This window comes from Coturnix japonica, chromosome 10, assembly GCF_054131305.1.
Source record: "Coturnix japonica strain WE chromosome 10, WE-NBRP24, whole genome shotgun sequence".
Lineage (NCBI taxonomy): Eukaryota > Metazoa > Chordata > Aves > Galliformes > Phasianidae > Coturnix > Coturnix japonica.
This window is the reverse complement of record NC_140672.1, coordinates 3,805,256-3,826,466: the sequence shown is the minus strand read 5'-3', so window position 1 is coordinate 3,826,466 and position 21,211 is coordinate 3,805,256. Positions and strand designations below refer to the sequence as shown.

Here is a 21,211-nt window from a genome sequence, read left to right as displayed (position 1 = left end):
ACACGTCCCCTGATGATAGTAATGTAAACTATTGACTGCTGGCAAAGAGTGGGAGCTGAAGGCAGGGAGCAGAGCTGGAAGGAGTCATCAATAGTAATGGCATTTTTGCATGTATGTGTTATTGTGGGACAGGGATCGATCCCCTCAAATTGCATTACTATCTGCTGAGCTGTTCCTCCTATGGAGGCAGCTCATAGACACAGAGGTCTCTGCTCCCAGCTCTGTGGTTGCAAAGCTGCTCCTGGGAAGTGTATGTGTGTTTTTCTGCCCTCTGAATCAACACAACGAAATACAGACCTTTGGGATTGCACATTGGTTTTATTACCGTGGCAGAGGTGCAGGTACAAAGCTAAGCTTGCAAGGCAGCTATCGTTGTACTGCATTCTGATTCTGTATTGCTAATAAGAGCCCAAAGTCACATGTTTAAAGTGCTGATAATGCCCCGACCTTGAGATGACTGCTTGTTTTCTTTTGTCTGATTGTTCTAAAAGCTGTCTGACCTCTAAAAAAGACATAGCACCAAGTCTAGCTTTAATCTTACAGTCAGTATAAATATCTACAGTCCATAAAATAACTTCTGAATATTTACATCCACCAAAGACTAAAAACTAACAGATGTTAAAAGCAGCAGTTCAATCTCCTCCTGTAGAGTCCACCACAAACCAGCAGCTGACACTGGAGTGTATGAAGAACCACTTATAAAAAGCCTGAGGGTAGTTGCTGTGACGTAGTGCTGAGCTGGATAAGGTTTAACCAAGTCTCAGCTTGTTAAATAGTATGTGGGTCTGCAGGCTGTTACCTCAGGAGACCCAGAGGGATGCTGAATAACGCACAACTCTGTCTCCCATAGCAGTGCCAGGCAGCTGGGCTGCCCTTGCTGCAGCTTTTACTGATGAATGTTGATAGAGTGGAAGCTCCTCTCTTCACTGTTCTGTTCTTGTCCAGCATGTTTTTAAGTAAGTCTTTCAGAAAGACCCAATGCAAGCAATGAGAACACTGTCCTCCTTTCCTCCTTGTCTTCATTTCAACTGCAATATTTAAATGCAGGGTCCACACAGGTCACTTTGTGCATTAGTTGGGGTTAAACCACACTAACTGGATCAGGGCTTGAACCCATCAAGCTGCAGGAGCAGGACAAGATGCGAGTCCTGTATGTGTGGCTGTGCTCCTGCACAGGATTCTAAACTGCAGAACAGGCTGTGCTGGGCTTCCAGACTAGTTCATTCTGCACCCAGACCCATGTGAAAATGAATAGCTGCCTTTCCTAACATTTAGGAGCACAAATAGCTGTTCAGTAAGTAACAGCAGTATAAGTATTAACATATTTACAACATAAGTTAAAATGGTGGGGGTAGGGGTACAGTATAAAGAGAAGCTGGTGCTATCCTGATAGCTGTAGCATTGTCTGCTAGTAAGACTGGGACAAGAGAGGGTCCCTTAGGACTACTGACACCTCTTTGTAAAGCAGCCTGCTGGACAGTCTCTCTTTCCTTTTAAGTAGATGCAGAGATGAAAGCTCTTATCTTCCAGTGTTGGCCATCCTTGCTGGCTTCACACTCCATTGGCACCAGCCTTGCTGCTCTGAGATGCCTCCAGTTTAGTCTGAATGTAAAAGTTGCAGATTTTAGGCAGTAGTAATACAGAGGCTTTTAAAATACAACTGAGATCCAAGTTCTCTGGGGTAAAGAAGCATTTAAAGAAGAATTTTACTGCCAATATAGCTCAACCTGGACACTCAAACTTGCCTGAGGTGGACATCCTACATCTAGATGTAAGCAGCTGTATGGCAATAAATTATTTGCAGAAGGGAAAGAGTAATGGAAAAGGCAAGTTACTGTACATATATATGTATATATGTATACACATACATATATAGATACAGAAAGGCACTTAACACTGCACTGTTTCTGACAGAAGACATGTCTATCCAAGTGTTTTAAAGCAGACTGTTAGGAAAGAGCACAAAGGGAACACTGATAACTCCCTCCAGTTTGCCTGGAGTCTGCCTTGATAACATGGTATGTTGTGTTCAGCAGCCCTCAGTGCAGCTCTGATCCACAATTTCTCCAGTCATGGCTGAGCTTAACATTCAGAACATCTTGTAGCACAGGTTTCCACAGCTGGACTATAAGCTGTGTGATAAACAAGCTCCTTTAGAAAACCTTAACATTCTGAAAAGCTTACCTCTTGTTGGAGTGGCTTAAGTGGGACCTCTGAGGCTGGTAATTTCTCTGTTGGCTGAGGTACAAACTCTTCATTCTTCAAAGAAAAAGATAACTGTAAGTCACAGAACCTTCTTGGAAAGCAAAGCTCTAAATGGACCCCATACAGTCCCATTCCTTGTCAGAACAAGGCTGTTCCCTGCAATGCGTCTTTGTGAAACCTATCCTTTTTCCATCATTTCTCCTAAGCTATTTAGTAAGACTATTGGGAAATAATTCCAGCTGCTGACATTATATCCTCCTTCAGTTTTCTGCTGCTGCTCTTATCAGATGGGACTAATACAAGGAACTCTCCTCAGTGTTGTGTTGAGAGACACAGACTCTGGCTTTGTAACCCTGGATTACCCAGATCTGGAGAACCCAGGCTCTTTTTTGTCCTGGACAGTTCAGCCCATGTTTGCTGGGACAGCTGAAAAGAAGCCATCGTCAACTAAGACAAATGTACCTGGATTGAAGTTCACTTTGTGTTTCTGCTATTTTCTGACCTTTCTTGCCTGTGTGATGGGGGCAGGATCCACCAGGGTCTCCTGATGTTCAGGAATGGATGTCATCACTTCCTCAGTTTCCCCTATCTATGGAAGAATACAGAGCTCAGTACAGGCAGAACTTCAGTTCACTTGAAGGATGGAAAAACAGGATTCATGTTACAGTGCCTCACTTGTATAATGGTTCAACTATTAACCTGAGAGCTTGATTCAAATAACTCACCTTATTCTCTGGAAGAGACTGTGGCTTTACATCTATTAAGTACAAGGCACGTGAGAGCAGGAGCAGAGAAGGTGGAACGTTCTCTTTTAAGTGCAGATCCAGCCACTGTTAGGGACAAGAAAATTGGCTGCAAGTCAGCACACATTTAGCAGTCTTTGTACTTACAAGATCTTAAAGCTATCTTGATTTTAGCATATGAAGTCTTTAAGTTCCCACAATGAGAAGAGAAAGCTCTGAAGACTTCAGAATACCTACAGGATGGACACCAGAGAGAAACTTTCCAGCTACTACTGAGATCAGCATCACTGACATGCAGCCAACAGTGAAAGCTAAGTGTTTTGTACCTACAGCTAATCTGAAACCTGTTTAATGTTTGTAAGAGGCCGGTGTTAGCTCTACTAGAACTTCTGGCTACTTTAAAGCTTAAAACACTTCTTCCCCCTCCATCCCAGTCTTTATTTTGCTTCCAGCCAGCCACCCACAGCTCTTTGCTCTACAAAGTAACATGCATATTTCATGGTTTAGATCTCAGCTATGCTATCCATATTAAAACAAACACTAGTAGGAATTGGAGATACCTCTTTCTATCCTGTATGAGCATTGTGCAGCCTTTTGTCCCAGGAGAAACCTTACTGAATGACTAAAGAGGAGTCGCTCACCTGTCTGAGCTGCTCCTTCAGCTGTTCTTCTGAGAGACCCAATGACCGCATTCCTCTGGCTCTACATGCACTCTGCAGTTCAGCCACACTTAAGCCATTGATTCCTTCCTTGGCAATCATCTGAAATGAAATGTTCCTATCTAGGCATACGGTAAGGCAAAACTTGATAAGCTTGAGGTTAAATAAATGTCTGTTTAGATAAGCGTGCATAAAGTCATAGCAAGGCAGAGACAAGACAGTACTGACATTCTGACTAATGCATTCTGTCCTTGAAAAATGACAGTATCCATCCAGCTACAGAGGATGAGAAACGCTGATCCAGATTCTAAGTACAGTGAATGTCACTTTTCTATGCAATCCTACAGGTGGCCCTGAGATCTGTGAAGACTGCATGCTTTAAAGCTGAACCCACAGTTAGTCAGATACGTGCTTCTGAAGTGGGCATCTCTTCCTAGGAAGAGTCTTTCTACTCCTTCCTCTAAAACCCATATAGTATTAACACCATTCCACATTACAGTTCCTGTACAATCATACGACGTAGGTTAGAATTAGCTTCTGGAGATCCTCAGTCCAACCTCCTATTCAAAGCAGTTAAACTAAATGTTGCTTTACACAGCTTGGATTTTTTCCATCCCTCCAAAGCTGTAATCTGTGCTAATTTCAACTTACTTCATCATCTGTCTTGATAGTCCTGAGCCTCAGCAGAAGCTGAAAGCGGAGCAGATTATTGGTGCCAATGGGCTGCAGCTCAAGCAATTTGCAAAGTGCTACAAGCTGCGGCCGTTCCAAGTGTTCCAGGGTCAGCTCATCCTCAAAGAGCTTGGAGAAGCTCACGATCTCTTGGGTACTGGGTTTGTGGCCAGTGTGACGTATCTTTAATTAAAAAGAAAGAGCCAATTAAAACAGAATCCCACCTTCTGAATCCTTCTGTCCCTCTAAAGAATCCCCTTTTTTACATGCTGGCATTCCGGCCTCTCACTGGAAACAGAATGAATTAAAAGGCACATTTTACCTGGTGCACATAGGAAGAGAACTGTTTTCCTTGTCCTGTATCTGCTTTGTTCCTTTTGGCCATCTCTGCAATGGTCTCTTGCAAGAACTTTGCCAATTCCAGCTTTGCGTTTAATTTCTTTTTCTGCTTTTCTTCCTTTGTTTAAGAAATAGAGCAGAATTAGAACTTCCACTTGGAAATCAAAAGGAAAGAGGGGTTGCAGGATGAAGATGAAATCAACCTCTTTGCGCTGTTGTATTGAGAACAACACAAACCTTTTTGGACTCTGTCTCAAACGTTGAGGGCAGCATTTCAGGAAAGAGTTTCAAGAACACGGGTAATAGAAACTCCATGAAGGGAACAATGATAAACACCAGGAAGGGAACCAGCCGGAAAAGATCCGCACAGGTCCTCAGCAACTGCACAAAGAAGAGCACAGCAGAAGTTATTATTCAGCTGGAGGCAAAGAAAACCAACAAAGAACTGTTCCAAAGAAGCACGGAAACCACGTGGTTAAATGCATTTAGCTTTTAAGCCTCTTAATACACCATCTAAGCAAGTTGTTGTTTGGATGCCCAGCACTCACCCTCCGTCTCTCTCTCCTAGTGAGGACCTGACCGTGCAGCAGCCTCCACACCATCCTGGCAGCGACTTTAGTGTCAATCCAAAGCAAGTGGAACCCGTTGTAATAATGCTTCAATTCACCCACAACTTTTTGATGCCAGGACCTTTTCCCTATGGGTTTCTCTGTGCTTCGTGCTGGTGTTGGGGCAGCTGCAGCACCTCGGCTGGGCACAGGCTGCTCCTGCAGCACACGGGTGGATGTGTGGAATGATCTCAAAGCTTCAGCTGCATTACGAGGCAGGCGGGGATCCAGCTGCGTGCAATGCTGATGTGAAGGCAGTACACAAGTCCTGTTTAAGTGCAGATCCACCAGCTGGACCAAAGCAATGGCTGGAGAGCATGGAGAGATGGAACGCAGGAGCAGCTGGGAGCCTCTGCAAGCAAGAGAGGTGGTTAATGAAAGCATAGTGAGTGTTACAAAGCAATTTGTGCCCTCGGTGCCATAATAAATAACCTCACGGCTGCTCAATGCAGTTATAAAGCTACTCAGCTATATATAAAGCTATACCGAGACCACATCCCCGCGGGGTCCAATGCATAAGGGCCTTACCTGGGCCTGCTTTTGGGCCTGGCCAGCGCCAGCAGCGCGTTCCAGCTCCGCAGCGCCATGATGTGACCGGACCGGTGCCGGTCCTACTTCCCACCGGGCATCCGGCCTCAGTCCGCCATGGCGGACCCATCTCACCCCGCTCCCGACGCTCTAGCCCTGCAAGCGGAGCTCTATGGTTCCCTCCTGCGTCGCGCCGTAGCGTTGCGTCACAGCGTCTACGGCGGGAGCCAATCAAAACGCAGGATACCACAGCGGAAGGGTGGGCGTGACCCGAGGTGATCCTGGAAGCGGCTTCTCATTGGCTGCGGGCGGGGCTTAGCGGGTGACGTCATAGATGTGACGTCACGGCGAGGTGGTGGGGGGAGATATGACGTCAAATGCTGCGGGGCCCGACGGGATTCGGCCTATCCTTGGCCTTGAGTCGCCCTGCAGGTGATGTCACAGCCACACAGAGCACTACGAGTGGGGCCTGTAGGGCCTGTAGGCCTGCAACAGGTAGGAGGCAGCTCTGGGTGCTAAAACAGGTGAATGCTGCTTAAAATAAGTGAGAAATTGGGTGAGAAACACAACAGGGAGCTCCAGAGTTGTAGCAGGGCTCTCATTGCCTCACCGTGACACATTGCTGACAGCATATTGCTTGTGGTGGCTTTCATCCCCTTTAAGTTGTGGGGATAGCACTCTGCTATTAATCCAAGTGCTGTATTACTACCAAAACCGCTTCTTAATGCCGTGTAAATACAGTTTGGATCCTGGTTGTGATATAAACACACTTAAGGTATGTATTTAGGACTGAATGAGGGCCGGGTGCTGCTGGAGTGCTCCCACACTTCGAAGCTCTGTGTGATTTGGGGCTCCTGGAAGCAATGAATTGGCTTTATTTAAAGCAGAAGGTTCTTTAGGGAGAACACGGCACCTCTCTGCTGAAAATCATCATTTTCTCTCTGGATTATTATAAAGCACGGCAGCGTGTGGTACATGAAGATGGTGCTGACGGAGCTGCTGTCGTGTGTTGGTCTGAGCTGCTCAGGAGGAGCAGGAATGAGGTGGATGGGGGGAGGTAAAGCCCATAGAGCCCCTGGGAGAGGAGGGGGAGCAAAGAGCTGGTTCAGAGCATTGTGATGGTAGGAGCTGCTGGGTGCACTCAGTGCTGGCTGATAGGTGATGCTGATAAGCATCAATTACTTGTGAGTGCATGTTCTTAGCTGCAGCTTGTACCTTCCTCGTAGTCCCTGCACGCAGCCTGAGCGATAAATGTGTGCTTAAGCAACAGTTCTGTGTTCACTTTAATAACTTCTTATGCTGGAGGGTGGAGGTCGTCATCTCCTTGCTAACTTTTGCTTTCGCCTCGATTTTAATGAGTTTAAACTCACTTTATGTGTTGCTTCTCATCCATCAGATGATCAGAAAACTGGCAAGAAAAGGAAGAAACGGCGTGAAAGAAGGGAGAAAAACGAAGGAAAACAGGAATTCGTGGCAGTAATAGCGAGCAGCTTGAACTGTGACGTTTAGAGAAGACAGGAGAGAGTCTTTTTTAGGTCACCTCCATTTCTGCTGGCTTCCAGCATTTAAGAAGGAGCAGAATTGCCTTTTAAGTTCCTTTTATTATAGCAATTACCCCCTTCCCCCACCCTCAAGCAGAGAAGAAAAGCACCTCATTACTGTGGGCACTGGGCCTCAGGCTCCGGGCAGCACTGTGAGTTGGGGAATCATCTCTCAGTCTTTGTTCAGTGACTCGTGAAGCTCTTCTCCCTCCACTTTCATCTCCTCCCTCCACTTTCATGTCAGATCATGTCTCTTTTGCTACCTAATGTGTCGTGCTTTACTGGCCGATACTAAGAGGCCGATACCTCTGCTAACAGATGATTGTTCTATCTTTACTTTCTGCTCTCTGGTGCTTTGATTGCTTTCCATTTCTTTTTGCGTGTTATTATTTGTGCTGCAGGGATTTATTGTGCATAGTTTGGTTGTGTGTGTGTGTGTGTGTTCGGGGGGGGGGGGGAAGAAATCGGGAATTAACTGTGAGCATTTCAGTGCTTAATTGTGCAGCCTAATTAGGAGCTGTTGAAGATGATGATGGCTATTTCTTTCTTCATTTAACCCACATGCCAGACATCAGATCAACCCAGAATCATGAAGGTACGCTGGAATCTCCCTAGCAGAGCTGGGTGTTCACAGAATCACAGAATGACCTGGGTTGGAAGGGACCTCAAGGATCATGTAGTTCCAACCCCCTGCCTGGCAGGGCCACCAAACATACACATTTACTAGATCAGGTTGCCCTTGGCCCCGTCCAACCTGGTCTTGAACACCTCCAAGGACGGGGCATCCACAACCTCCCTGGGCAGCCTGTTCCAGGGTCTAACCACTCTCCTAGTGAAGAGCTTCCCCCTAACATCCAACCTAAATCTTCCCTCTTTTAACTTAAAACCATTTCCCCTAGTCCTGCTATTATCAGCCCTTTCCAAGAGTTTACTCCCCTCCTGGGAGTAAGTTCCCTTCAGGTATTGAAAGGCTGCAATGAGGTCACCCCGCAACCTTCTCTTCTCCAGGCTGAACAAACCCAACTCCCTCAGCCTGTCCTCATAGGGGAGGTGCTCCAGCCCCCTGATCATCTTCGTTGCCCTCCTCTGGACCCTTTCCAAAAATCTCCATTTTTTGTTGTTTTATTTCCCCCCCCAAAACCATCATAACAGCATCACGACGGGCTGCTGTGCTTCCAGCAAGCTGCAGGGTTTGCAATAGCAGAGTACAGGCTGCTGCTTGACTGCAGGTGATGCCACAGACTCAAGGCTGCTTGTATTGAACGTGCAGTTTGACTCAGCCCGCTTGTTGACTACAACCCCTATGGTGCTTTGCGGCCAATGGGGCTCATTGGGGCGGTGGCAGCGCTCGCATGCGCGGCGTTACCGTCGGTCGTGGGGCGGGGGGAGGAGGCGGAGGGCGCGGAGCGGGGCCGGGACTCGGGCCCAGCCGCACGGAGCGCCGCCTTCCCCCGCCGCCAGCGGTCGCCCGCGCCCCGCCGAGCGCCTCCCACCGGGAGCCGGCGGTGGGGGGGCGGTGGGGCGGCCTCCTCCCGGGGCGGAGCCCGGCGAGAAGCGGCCGGGGGCGCGGAAATCGAGGCCGGGGCTCCAGTCGGGCCTGCTGTGCGGGAGGAGGCGGGCGGGCCTCCGCCGCCGCCGCCGCCCCCGCCGCCGGGGCCTTTGTCTCCGCTGGGCTCGGAGGACGCGGCGGGGGCAGTTAGAATGGAACAGATTGAAGGTGAGGGCGGCGGGGGGAGGCTGTAAAGTCCGGCCGGGCTTAAAGGGTCCGCGGCCGCCATGTTTGCTGCCGGCGATGCGGAGGTGGGCGGTGGGGCTGGGGAGCGGTGCGGGGCCGACATGGGGCCCGGCAGCACCGCACGCTGCCGCCCCCCTATAGGCCCCGAGTTGGGTTTTGAGGTCGGGGCTCTACCCGTTGAAGCGGGGCCTTGCTCTGCCCTCCTGTACATCCTGGAGCTGTCAGGGCGGTCAGTGCAGCCTGAAGGTCTTCAGCAGAGATCTCAGTGATCACTTCATTCTGTGTTTCCTAAAGCAGAGTGCGGTCACAGCTGTAGGAAAAGGTTATAACCTATCCTGGTGCTTGTCCTGGTCTTCCTCTGTCTGCTTGGGATGCATGGGGAACGTTGTAGTGGTTTGATATGTTGATGTTTTTAAAGAGGTTGCTCCTGCAAGCAATTGAGATGTGCGAGCTCAGTGCAGAGGGTGCTGATCAAGGAGTGCGTGTTTTGGTTCAATACAACTGTTGTGCGTTTCTCAGTTCTGCAGCTTCTCGCTGTACACATGAGATGCATTACAGCTATTACGTTGGCTTTGTTGTGTGACACATGTCACTGTTCTTACAGCCTTTGGAATTGACAAGGGTCTGACTTTGGTTTTGATGTGAACAACAGCTTTTGGGCCTCCCCAAAGAACAAAAGAATTTCCTCCATGTTCTCATTTCAACCCCGAGGGCTCCCAAAACCAAATGAGTGCACTAAACTCAGCTCACTGCTTTTTTGTTTTCGGTACATAGGATTTTTACTGCTGCCCTCCGAGTTGCTTCTTTCCATTTCCTCATGGGAAACTTGTTAAGTGTTGCTTTATCAAAACCATATGACAGAGATGACTGTTTCTTCTGGCACTTAGAAGAGCCCTTAGAAAGGTACATGGGGAAGCGATCAGCCTTACCACAGCTTTAAAACACTGAGACAAGTTTGTCAAGAGGCCTCTGATTCACCATCTAGTCTCTGCTGGCACAGGCCCACTGAAGGCAGGAGGAATTCCCAGGCTGCAGTTCTCTTTGCTAATGAATCTGCTTGCAGCTGAAAGCTGGGCCTCATCCTAATGGATGGGGGTAAAAGTTGACATCTGTGTTTTGTAGGGTGTTTAGGACAAAGCGGACTACAAGTATGGGATGCAGAAATGTGAATAGTCATTTTATTTCGTTATCATTTGAACACTATAGGGAGATGTTTTGAAGGGAAGTGTGGGAATGTGATAGAGTTCATCTTTCATCACTTAAACCCAACGACCCTGGGCCTGTTTCTGCTTAGCTGTGTTTGTAAACACAGCATTGAGCATGTGCTGGGGTGGCTGCTGCGTGGATCAGAGCTTTGAGAGCAGCAGTGGCAGCACAACGCAGATTCAGACACGCACTGGAATGGAACAGTGCAGAAAATGACAGTGAGTGCGTGTGGTGACTCAGGTAATTAAGGGGCGGTAGGACACGAGCAGATCTGAGAGTCTCTCTGCTTCTGTTTGTGCAGAGAGGAGCTGGATTATTGCAGGGTTGGTTGTACAGACAGCCTGGAACTTCTGCTTTCGAGGCTGAGACAGAAAGCACAGCTCAGGCTGACGAGGCAGTGGCACGTAGGGCTGACTCAAAGCGCTGCTTTTGGTTGTGGGTGAGCCAGCAGGACGGCTTCTATTCACAGAGCAGATACCCCACGTCTCTGTGTGCTGCCCCATCTTTAATGCCTCCAATTCAACTTGTATGGCAGGGTTATCCACACGGCGCTTGTCAGCAAAAAGCAGTAACCTTAATTCAAAAAGGATTCATGGAAACTGTTGAAAATATATGGGAGGTAATGTTGATCTGCCTGAGGGTAGGGAGGCCCTTCAGAGGGATCTGGATGGGCTGGATCGCTGGGCTGAGGTGAATGGGATGGGGTTCAACAAGGCCAAGTGCCTCGTCCTGCATTTTGGCCACAATAACCACTATAGGCTTGGGGGTGAGTGGCCGGATGACTGTGAAGAGTAAAGGGACCTGGTGTTGGTTGATGCTCAGCTGATGGTGAGCCAAGAGGTCCAAGGGCTTCCTGGCCTGTATGAGAAATAGGGAGTGGAGTGGTGGAGTTGCCATCCCTGGCAGCGTTAAGAGGCATCTGGATGAGGAGCTATGAGATATGACTTAGTGGCTTGTGGTAGCAGTGGTGATGGGAGGACAGGTGGACTAGATGATCTTGTAGGTCCCTTCCAACCTTGTGATTCTATTTGCATGCTATGCTATTTACTATCAGTGCATGTAGCCCCTGCTTACTGCTGTGGTGTCAGCCAGCCTTGGGTCATCAGGCCTCTTCTGCTCCAAGCTGGGGTCATTAGCAGGTCCCCACTGCCTCGCCTTGGTTTGGTGGCACAGGGAAATGTCCCCATGTCTGATTTGCCTTTGAGACCCCTTCCTTTGGAGATGGAAGATTTAGGTTGGATGTTAGGGGGAAGTTCTTCATAGGAGAGTGGTTAGGCCCTGGAACAGGCTGCCCAGGGAGGTTGTGGATGCCCCGTCCTTGGAGGTGTTCAAGGCCAGGTTGGACGGGGCCATGGGCAACGTGATCTATGGGGTCTCTATGGGGATCTATGGGGTCTCCTGGGCAACCTGATCTAGTAAAGGTGTATGTTTGGTGGCCCTGCCAGGCAGGGGGGTTGGAACTACGTGATCCTTGAGGTCCCTTCCAACCCGGGTCATTCTGTGATTCTGTGGTCCTTCTCAAAGCAGCTTTGGTTGCTGATAAGTAGCAGTGGGACCTTCTGATGCTTGTGAGTTTCCTGTATGTGTGCTGCATACTGACCATACCTATGAGGACTCTCAATGGACGGGCAGTGAAACACACTGTGTTGGTATAAGGAAGTGTATTGTAGGAGCTGTACTAGGCTGACCCACTTCACCTCGTAGTACATATATCCTTTATTTTGTTTACTTTTGTCCTCAGATTCTTTGCATTCTGACCCTCCTGCAGGCAACATGAAAGCACTTACATGTGCAGTGCCTGTGTGTGGTTCCCTTATCAGTGACAGGCCCTGTTTTCCTTTTTGCTCAGATCCCTGAGCAGTGAGAAATGATGCACGGGGGGGATGCTGGGGAGCCAATTCTTGTTCTCTCATTAGGAAATTAAGTTGCAGCGTTGAAGGTATCTTTGTTTCCAAATTCTTTTCCAATACTACTAAAAAGTTTCCACTTCATACTTGAAATAATTACGTTGTATCCTTATCTTTTGGCTCAGTTCCAGTGTCGTATCAGGGCAATATCTATTGCAGGTTGTACTTGGAAGCCCAATGGTTACGTGGGGGCATCTGATAATGTAATAGCTGTGCCAGTGAGAAGAATGTACGCTGTCTGAAATGCTTTGCTGTGAGCTCAATGCATAGCGCTGCAAATTGGGTTCTCTTGTGTTTTTAGGCAGATAAAAGACTGGATATGGCTCCCCTGAGCACGTTGGTGGTGTTCTGTGGACAGTGGCATGTCCTTTGCGTTGGAGCATTTGAGTGACTTGTACTTAGTAATCCTTCCTGAGGTTTGAATTGTGATTGCGATGCACTCAGGATCTGTTGTGTTGTTATCAGCGGCTGCAGGTTTGCTCTGACACTCAAAAAGGGCTTCATTGAGCAGCTCAGAAATGAGCAGGTTGATACAGAGAGCTGGAAAGGAAGAAGGGTGGGAAAAGCTGGGTGTGTTATGGTGGTGACAGCACGGGAGTGGGGAGGAGGAAGCTCTTGGTGTTGTAAGCTCTGCAGGAGGAGAAGAACTGCTTGGGCTTTAAGGCTTGAGAGGAGTTAGCAGCTGTTTTAGCTTCTACAGGCTGCACAGAACGAAGCAGGTGTAGAAATTCTCCCCATTGGGAAACATAGACTGGAGTCAAGGTCTGTTATTATATAGGTGAGCTCCAGAAAAGCAAGAGTTAAAGAAAAAATAGTTTAGATCTATATATTTACTGACTCCTCCTGAATCCTATTTAAGTGGTGTTTTGAAGTTTGCTAACCCACAAGTTTTTTACATAACAAGATAAAGTGCACTGATAGCCTCCCCTGCACACCCCTCCTCTGATTTGTGCCTGCGGAGGCTGGTCACAGCTCTGGGACCTGTTCCAGCACTGGATGTACTGTGAAGGATGATACAGGGGGCTCCTCCCTGCACCATGGGCAGACTTTGACCTGGAGGGCTCTGTGTGCTGGAGATAAGGGCCAGGCACTGCCATGCAGGTTGTCAATTCTTTTAGTGTTGCATTTGGGTCTCATTCCCACCATTGGGGTGAGATGGCTTTGCCAGCATGTCAGTAGGGCGCTTCTGCTTCTCAGTGCAAACTGCACTCATGCTTTTGTATCCTATGTCAGCCCTTCTGAGCAAAAGAAGCTGTCCTGGCAACAGCATTCCTTGGCTGTGTATGGGTCAGGGCTCCTGCTGGCTGTGTTGATCAGGTGTTGCATCACTGCAGAGTTGTGTTGTGGCTGAAATGCTGCACAGCGTGGCTTGGTTTATAGCCCACCATTTAAAGTGGGGAAGGTCTTAAAAGGGAGAGTTGCCAGCGGAATGGAAACAGTTTTCCTATTAACAGATAAGGGGTAGGGCAGCATTGCTGATTTAAAGACAAGAAGGATGGTGAGGTGTTCTGGTGTTGGCCTGGTGAGGATTAGTTGTGCAGGGAGGTGCTTCTTTGTTTTTCCCTCTATACTCCATGACTTATTTGCTGCTTAGTGGAGCTGTGCTGTGTGCTGAGATGAGCAGTGTTCCTTAACATCAGACACTGTAAGGACTTACACCAGGGAAAATGTCTCCTAAAAGCCATGAGACTCTTAAGAGCAGGAAAACACAGAGCATGACTATTGAAGTAGCAGTGACATAAAGCAGGTTGTGCTTTTGGGAAGTACTTCATACTGAACGGTGTCTTGTTTGATATCCAGGTCCTTAGTTCTAAACTCAATGGGTGATTGTAATTTTGGAGTGTTCGGACAGAAGGCAGTGAATTAATTCCTCTATCAAAAACAAAACTTGAGAATTGATGGATTCTAAACTTTCTTAAACCATTCCTGCTTTGTCTCTCTTCATCCTGCAATGGATGTGGCTGCTCACTAAAGCACGGCTGCAGGTTTGTAAGATAAATTGTTGGGTTCTTTTGAAGTATTTAAAAAGAAGGAAATAGATTCTGATTTTGAGTAATGAAAAAAAGGGTGAAATTTCTTCCTAGTGGGAGAAATCTGTTGTTTGCTCTTTGGTTTGGCAGATGTAAAGGAGCAATTAATTTGTAGATAGTACAAACAGTTCCACTTCCTCTTCCTAGAATGGGTGGTGGTGGTTTGAGGCTGGCTGACCCTGATAGGCAGCTCTGCTCACCACGGATGTCCCTCCCATCGGCAGCAGCACTTGTTGGCTTTTGTGGCTGATATGCAGAGAGCAGCCAGGGGAAAAGATGCTCCTACCACCACAAGTAGCTGCAATTAGCAGGTTTTGCTGTATAGCATCGTGCTGTTGGGTTGTTTCCCTATATCACTTAACTGTGGTGACAAGTGTACCCTGGTTGATAGCACTGGACAGCAAAGATGAGCACAAACGTGAGTATCATTCAAGGACAAAGCTGACAAAGCATGTAATATAATTCAGATTCAGTCCTTTTTGCTGTTGTGACTTCAGGATATTGAGGTGCATTGTGAGGGTATGAATTTAATGTGGGGGTGAGGGGCATATTCGGGTTGTAATGATAAGCGGGTTGTGTTAGTGCCATTTCAAACCCTAACCAGAAGGGCATAGTAACCCTCCTTTGTGCCTGCAAAGGGGTAGAATAAATAACTCAGAGTTGTATTTGCTTTGGAAGGGCTAAACTGACCTTGCGAACTTGTATTTGTTTGCTGTAGTTTGGGTCACTGTACATTTCTCCTTGCACGTTGAGATTATGAAAACAAAAACCAGTCTTTAAATGCATGAATGGAGGGGGGGAAATTGATCATTAGATTTGCTATACCTCAGTGTTTTAATTAGCTCGGTTATCATCTTTTTACACTGACTGAACTCCCTTTTTCCCCTGACTCTAGGCCCTATGAGAAAAAGGGAAAGCTAAGGATGCTGGAGCAGAACAATGGATTTCTCTTTCTCTTTCATGCAAGGGATCATGGGAAACACAATTCAGCAACCACCTCAGCTCATTGACTCAGCCAACATCCGCCAAGAGGATGCCTTTGATGCCAGCAGTGACATTGCTGAAGATGGTGGACAGACACCATATGAAGCTGCCCTACAGCAAGGCTTTCAGTACCCGACACCCACGGCAGAGGATCTGCCCCCCATTGCTAATGGCTACCCGGCCGCCATCAATATGTATGAACCTCAAGCCAAATTCCAGACGTACAGTCAATATCCCAATGGTTCAGCCAATGGTTTTGGTACAGTTAGAAACTTTAGTCCCCCAGAGTATTATCACATGGAAAACTCGAATGCGAGGCCACATGAAGTTCTGGAAAAACCTTCCCCTCCACAGCCACCCCCACCACCACCTGCAGTGTCACAGACGGTGATTCCAAAGAAGACTGGCTCACCAGAAATCAAACTAAAAATAACCAAAACTATCCAGAACGGCAGGGAATTGTTTGAGTCCTCTCTTTGTGGGGACCTTTTAAATGAAGTCCAAGCGAGTGAGTATGCAAAGGCAAAACATGAAGGGAGGAAAGAGAAAAGGAAAAAAAGTAGCAAGCACGACTCTTCCCGATCGGAAGAGCGCAAGTCACACAAAATCCCCAAATTAGAACCAGAGGAACAAAATGTAAGTGTGATAATAGCTTCAACCATCTGTATGCCTGATATTGTTGGTAGAGGATGCTTCTTCAGCGGTGTTTTTTTCCTCGCTTCTGGGTATAGATGTAATTAGCCTTAAGTTTGATGATTTTCCTATTGTATTTTTAACACGATGTTGGTAACGCAGTCTTTGCAAATAACCAACATGCAGATTTGTCTCATTATTGTGGATATCCTTCATCAGTCCTTCCCTGCTTCTTTGAGACTGCATTAATTAAGGTGGAAGGTTATTTGGATATACTGTCTGAATGTTTTCCTATTGCTTGTTACAGTACAATGTTGTTCTGTGTAGGGGTGGGGAGGGTATATTCTGGATTGTGGTGCTACTTTGAAGTTGAAATAAGGAACTATCACACTTGCTTTGGGGGCTTGTGGTTGCTTTTCTCTTTGCTACATATATCTTCTGTTTGCTTTCTTTAGTGCGCTGCTTTTGGTTTTACTGTCCCCTTATGCTGTTTGTGTTTGTTTTCCTTTCTTCCTTTTCATTGTTACCCATTTCCTAGAGACCAAATGAGAGGCTTAGCATGCTGTCAGAAAGGCCAAGAGAAGATGCACTGTTGGAGGAAGCCCCGGTTAGTACCTGCACTGATCAACACTTTCTGGTGTTTCGCTGTTTTGGTACCATTTATGACTTCTTTATTTGTCAGATAAATGAGCCACCATTTCTTTTGAAATGCTTCTTAGTCACTGTTGTGTCACAGTGTCTCTTTTGCTATAAGCACTGTCTTATTTTCTCCTAAACACAATCAACTTCTTCATCAACTTATGAAGGAGCAATTTATTTTTGGTTTTTGTTGTGGTTTGTTGTTGTTTTGTTTAGGATTGTTGGTGCTTTTTTCACTGTTGCTTGTCTTGTTTAGTCGGTGACTGTTGTGTGTAGATCTGAGCTGTTAAGCTTGTGTTGTTCTCTCTAGGTGCAGCAGTTCTTGCCTTCTCTTCCAACACAAGTGAGCCATGACATCAAGTTTCAGGTTGGCGATCTGGTTTGGTCCAAGGTGGGAACGTATCCGTGGTGGCCTTGCATGGTTTCATGTGATCCACAGCTTGATGTTCATACCAAAATTAATACACGAGGTAAGGGAGGAAGGTCACTGCCACAATACATCAGGTGTCTCTGGTTGTTTCTACATTAACACAAATCTCATCTTTGAACTTCCTTTGTGGGTTGGGGTTCCTGGTCTGTGTGCTAAACAGGACAGTTACTGTAATGCATAAAAGTAGTGCTTTTTAAATTGCCTCCACAAATGAGCCTATGCAAACTAGGCTTGAGCACTTTTCTGAAGTCATCATGCTTATGAGAAGACATCTGATAAGTCTGAGGACATCCAGTGTGGGCAAGGTGTACTCATCTTCCCATCCTGAGCTACTCTGAGTCTAGGCCTGTCCCATTTCTGAACTCTATAAACTAACCTTGGTGTTTCCAACTGCAGCGATTGAGCGGTGTGGAGGAGGAAAGTGTAAACTAAACCAGAGAAGCAGCGTTCATAAAACTGCTTACTAGAATTTTTCAATTTCAGGTGCCCGTGAATATCATGTTCAGTTTTTTAGCAACCAGCCAGAACGGGCGTGGGTGCACGAGAAGCGAGTTCGGGAGTACAAAGGACACAAACAATACGAGCAGCTATTGGCAGAGGCTGCTAAGCAAGCCAGCAACCATTCTGAGAAACAGAAGGTATGATGAGCACTGGTTGTGTAGAGGGCTATCTGCAGTGCCTGTGAAAGTGAAACTCGTGGGGGCAGTTCTGCAACAGCAGTGCTTTATTGTGTAAAGGGTTGTTTGCATTTCACTGGCAGAAGTGTTACTCACAAAGGTAACTCAAATGTTAGGGTGCTACTCCTTTTCCACTGAAGAGCTTGATGGCTTAACTTCTTCCTTGTGATAGCTGTCATCCTGGGCACAGGAGATGACTTCACATCTTTGTCAGAATATTAAATAAAAGTAATATCTGTGTGTTCACTTTTAACCACTTTTCTACGTAGACAGAGAACTGAAGTCATTATTTATGCTAATCAAAATGCTGTTGTGGAAGGAGAAGGATTTATATGGGAAAAATATGGGGGATTTAAAATGTAGATAAATGAAGTTTCATCTCATAGCAGACTCATAGACTTTGAATGCTGTCTGCTCTTGTCTTTCCTGAGTTTATAGTTCAGGACAGGCACTTTCAGTGGTGATGGTCATTCAGGCCAACTAGTGTCTGCTCGTATTCCGAGCATGGTGTTCGCTGTGCACCTTTCAAACATGTCCTGTAAATGGAAAGCAAACTTATATCTGTTGCCTTTGAGGTGTAGGGACCCTCAGGATGCTTCAGTGTAATTAGCCGCTTGTCTTTGTTCCTTAAGATTCGCAAACCAAGGCCACAAAGAGAGCGTGCTCAGTGGGATATTGGTATTGCCCATGCTGAGAAAGCATTGAAAATGACTCGGGAAGAAAGGATAGAACAATACACCTTCATTTATATAGACAAAGAGCCAGAGGAGGTTATGTCAAAAGCCAAAAAGACCACTGCTTCTAAATCAGAGAGCAAGAAGAACCGGCGTCCAAAGCCAGCATTGAACACCCAGCCAGAGCACGCCAATGTGGTAACAGGATCACCTTCCAGTGCAGAGCTGCGAAGGCAGAGCCAACGGAGGCACTCGAGTGCAGAAGAGGAAGAGCCACCACCTGTGAAAATTGCATGGAAAACAGCTGCAGCTAGAAAATCCTTACCAGCTTCAATAACCATGCACAACTTGGATCTTCAGAAATGTAACATGTCTCCAGTTGTTAAAATTGAACAGGTTTTTGCTCTTCAAAATGCTGCTGGGGATGGAAAACTCATCGATCAGTTTGTTTATTCCACTAAGGTATGTACTTAGTGTAGTGACTCCTCTTTAAGTTATTCCAAGTTTATCTTGTTGCGGAGCTTAAACCAGCATCCATCGTGCTTCCACAGTGCATGTTTCTTTCATTGCAGAGATTAAGTTTAACAAAAGACAGGATCCTCCAACAATCTTCTGTTGTGTTAAACTCTTAATTTCAGTGCATCCCAAAGCCTCTAGCAGTGACTGTATTGATTGTTGGCCAAGGAGCTCCCTGCAGATGGTCACACATTTGCTGATGAGTTGTTCAAAATGCTGAAGCTGTTTAAGTTCCAGCTTCTAATTGAAATAATGGAATTCTCTGAAAGTCTTAAAAATCAGTTTACTTGTGGAAAACAGATGAAATAACAAAAGTGTTAATAAAGTATTGAAAACTAATAACTCCATTTTGCATAACAGACTTCTAAAATGAGTTCTGCCTCCTAGCTTCCTTCAGGTGCACAGCAGCTTCTCGCAGTCAGTGTAAGGAAAAGGTTTAGGACTATTTCTCTGCCTCCTTCTTCTGCCTCTCTACCTGGAGAGTATTTATTTCATCCTAAGCATTATAGAGAAGGTAATGTTTAGAAAAGTCACTGGATTGTTATTGTTTTTTTTTTCCTTTATATAAGGGGAGATGGAGAGGGATGGAAAGTTTTGCAAAGAAGCAGTTCAGTAATATAGATCACATATATGTGTTGCATTGGAGGTTTCTGTTCAGTCTGAAGATAGATTAATATGCCTGGAAGCCATAATACATTTAAGTAGGCTGACAAAATCTTTTTGTATTGTGTTGTTGGTTTGTTTGTTTTTTTTAAGGGAGTTGGTAACAAAGCAGAAATAAGCGTCAAAGGGCAGGAGAAGCTTAATTCTTCATCCAGTCAGAGGAATGAAAAAGCAACGTGCAATGTGCAAAATGCATCCTCTCCTGAAACTACTTCTGGATCAGCAGGTAGGCAGAGTGCAGGGGCGCTTTGGACAGTCTGCTGTTTAAATTGATGTGTGAAAAATGGCATTTTCTTGTTAAATAAAAATGATTTTGAACGTCTTTTCATTTACATAGCAGCCCTACCAAACATGGCTAATATGGCACATGATGAGCCCAGATGTTTGAGGAGCGCGGGGTGTCTAACTGATGTATTTTAGCTGGTTAAGCCTCAGAGCTTTCAGTGCTTGCAACTTGCAGTATCCAAATCAAACTATCAGAAGGATAGATGCCTTGTGGGCAGCAGATGGCAAGGCAGGACAGCATAGTAGGCATGTGTTAGCAGAGTACTGTGATGGATTTGGCACTGAGTATACAATATGACAGTGGAGATCAAAGGAAGAGAATCTGGAAGTGACACAGTTTAGTAAGGAATGGTTTTGAATTGCGATGGGTGCTTTACCAAACTTTGTCAATGAATTCCTATATGACCTTTGTAGAGGGCAGTGATTTTTTTTTTCCTGCTTCAGCTCACTCCATCAGCAGAATGATGCAATGCTTGGTTCTGATGGTGGTTTTTAGGGGCCCCCATCATAAAACAACGATATTTTTGAAGTATTGTCTGAGGAGAATCACTGAAGCAGATAATGGAGCTTGAGACTGGAAAGGGAAAGCCTGGGACAAGCTATTTGAAGCTTAATTCATAGTACAGAAGTAGAGAAGAATGAGAGAAAAACGGATTGAGTGCTCCTTGATTTAGATCAGAATACCAATGGGGTTTTTTGTGTTTTGATTCTGAGGAATAGCTAATGGGAATTGGTCCAAATGGGTTTTACCTTCTGCCCACCAGCAGGAATTTCACTCAGCAGTGAGTTCTCTCAGCATCATCAAAAGGAGACATGTATCCCACTGGGGAGGAGGTAGAGATGTCTGAAGGGATGTAGTTCAGGTCTTCCTAAATCAATAGATTTTCAGGTTCCTCCAGTCCCTGTCATGTCTTCTGTTTTTCATGTATTTTGTACAGTCCATCAGCTGTTGCTTGTTTGCTAATGTGCTGGTAGAAATGACTTTGGTATGGTCTCAAATTGTTTTATGTTAGGTGTGTAGAAGTAAATTTTAGGTTGCAGAAGAGCACATTGAGTTGCTGTCATAGCAGGATGAGCTATGACATGACCAAAAAAAACACCCTAAAAAAAGCAGCACATTCGTTACAGTTAAAACACACAAAAAAGACCTGACCACAAAACCAGCTGGGAAAATCTTGTGGAGTTACTTGGTGTCACTTCTGCTTTGACTGTTTGTTATTACTCCCTTTCTGGACATAAATGAAACTCCAGGTCAGATGTCTCAGTGGTCAGCATGGGTGGGAACAATTTCCTCTGCATACTTACTACACTTTCTGTACTTTGTTAGCTTTTAGGTAAGCTTACTTAATGTATACTATGTTCTGGGCTGTGTAGGGCTTTACAATACAGGCTGAGCAGACTGAATGTTCTGTTTCAAGTGGGGTTTCCCAGTACAAGAAGGATTTCCTCTGCTGGTCTTGGCAGTGGCTCTTCTAATTTTAATTGCTACAGTTGCTTCAGCTTTTTGAAACAGTTGTTACATTAATTGCCTTGTAGC

At 46.1% G+C, this 21,211-nt stretch overlaps 2 protein-coding genes across 13 annotated transcripts in view; one reads left to right on the top strand and one right to left on the bottom strand.

Annotated features, from left to right (window-relative positions):
- Positions 1 to 298: 298 nt before the first annotated feature.
- On the bottom strand, positions 299 to 5,901 carry LETM2 (leucine zipper and EF-hand containing transmembrane protein 2). 2 transcript variants are annotated; one of them, XR_014932370.1, is made up of 10 exons: positions 5,755 to 5,901; positions 5,167 to 5,578; positions 4,856 to 4,999; positions 4,602 to 4,736; positions 4,259 to 4,462; positions 3,590 to 3,709; positions 2,931 to 3,035; positions 2,668 to 2,794; positions 2,185 to 2,259; positions 299 to 1,602 (listed from the first exon to the last, which is right to left on the bottom strand). XR_014932370.1 is itself a non-coding variant. In XM_015883174.3 (10 exons), the coding sequence occupies exons 1-10, from the start codon at positions 5,811 to 5,813 to the stop codon at positions 1,552 to 1,554; spliced, it is 1,392 nt and encodes a 463-aa protein (XP_015738660.2). In that variant the 5' UTR covers positions 5,814 to 5,901; the 3' UTR covers positions 299 to 1,551. The 2 variants fall into 2 exon arrangements, 1 of the variants encoding a protein (XP_015738660.2); XM_015883174.3 differs by having other exon boundaries at positions 2,708 to 2,794.
- A 2,751-nt stretch (positions 5,902 to 8,652) lies between these two features.
- Positions 8,653 to 21,211, top strand: part of NSD3 (nuclear receptor binding SET domain protein 3) — a 33,847-nt gene continuing 21,288 nt past the window's right edge. For 9 of the 11 annotated variants that reach the window (XR_014932365.1, XR_014932364.1, XR_014932368.1 and 6 more), the window contains exons 1-7: positions 8,653 to 9,012; positions 15,069 to 15,793; positions 16,329 to 16,397; positions 16,740 to 16,899; positions 17,343 to 17,497; positions 18,169 to 18,672; positions 19,483 to 19,615. Coding sequence is in view for 5 of the 11 variants with exons in the window: in XM_085510515.1 (XP_085366641.1) it covers positions 15,113 to 15,793; positions 16,329 to 16,397; positions 16,740 to 16,899; positions 17,343 to 17,497; positions 18,169 to 18,672; positions 19,483 to 19,615 (1,702 nt within the window). In the remaining 6 variants the exon portion in view is untranslated. Of the gene's footprint in view, positions 9,013 to 14,408; positions 14,592 to 15,068; positions 15,794 to 16,328; positions 16,398 to 16,739; positions 16,900 to 17,342; positions 17,498 to 18,168; positions 18,673 to 19,482; positions 19,616 to 21,211 lie in introns of those variants that run through there. The other 2 variants (XR_014932369.1, XM_015883078.3) reach the window with 1 other exon arrangement.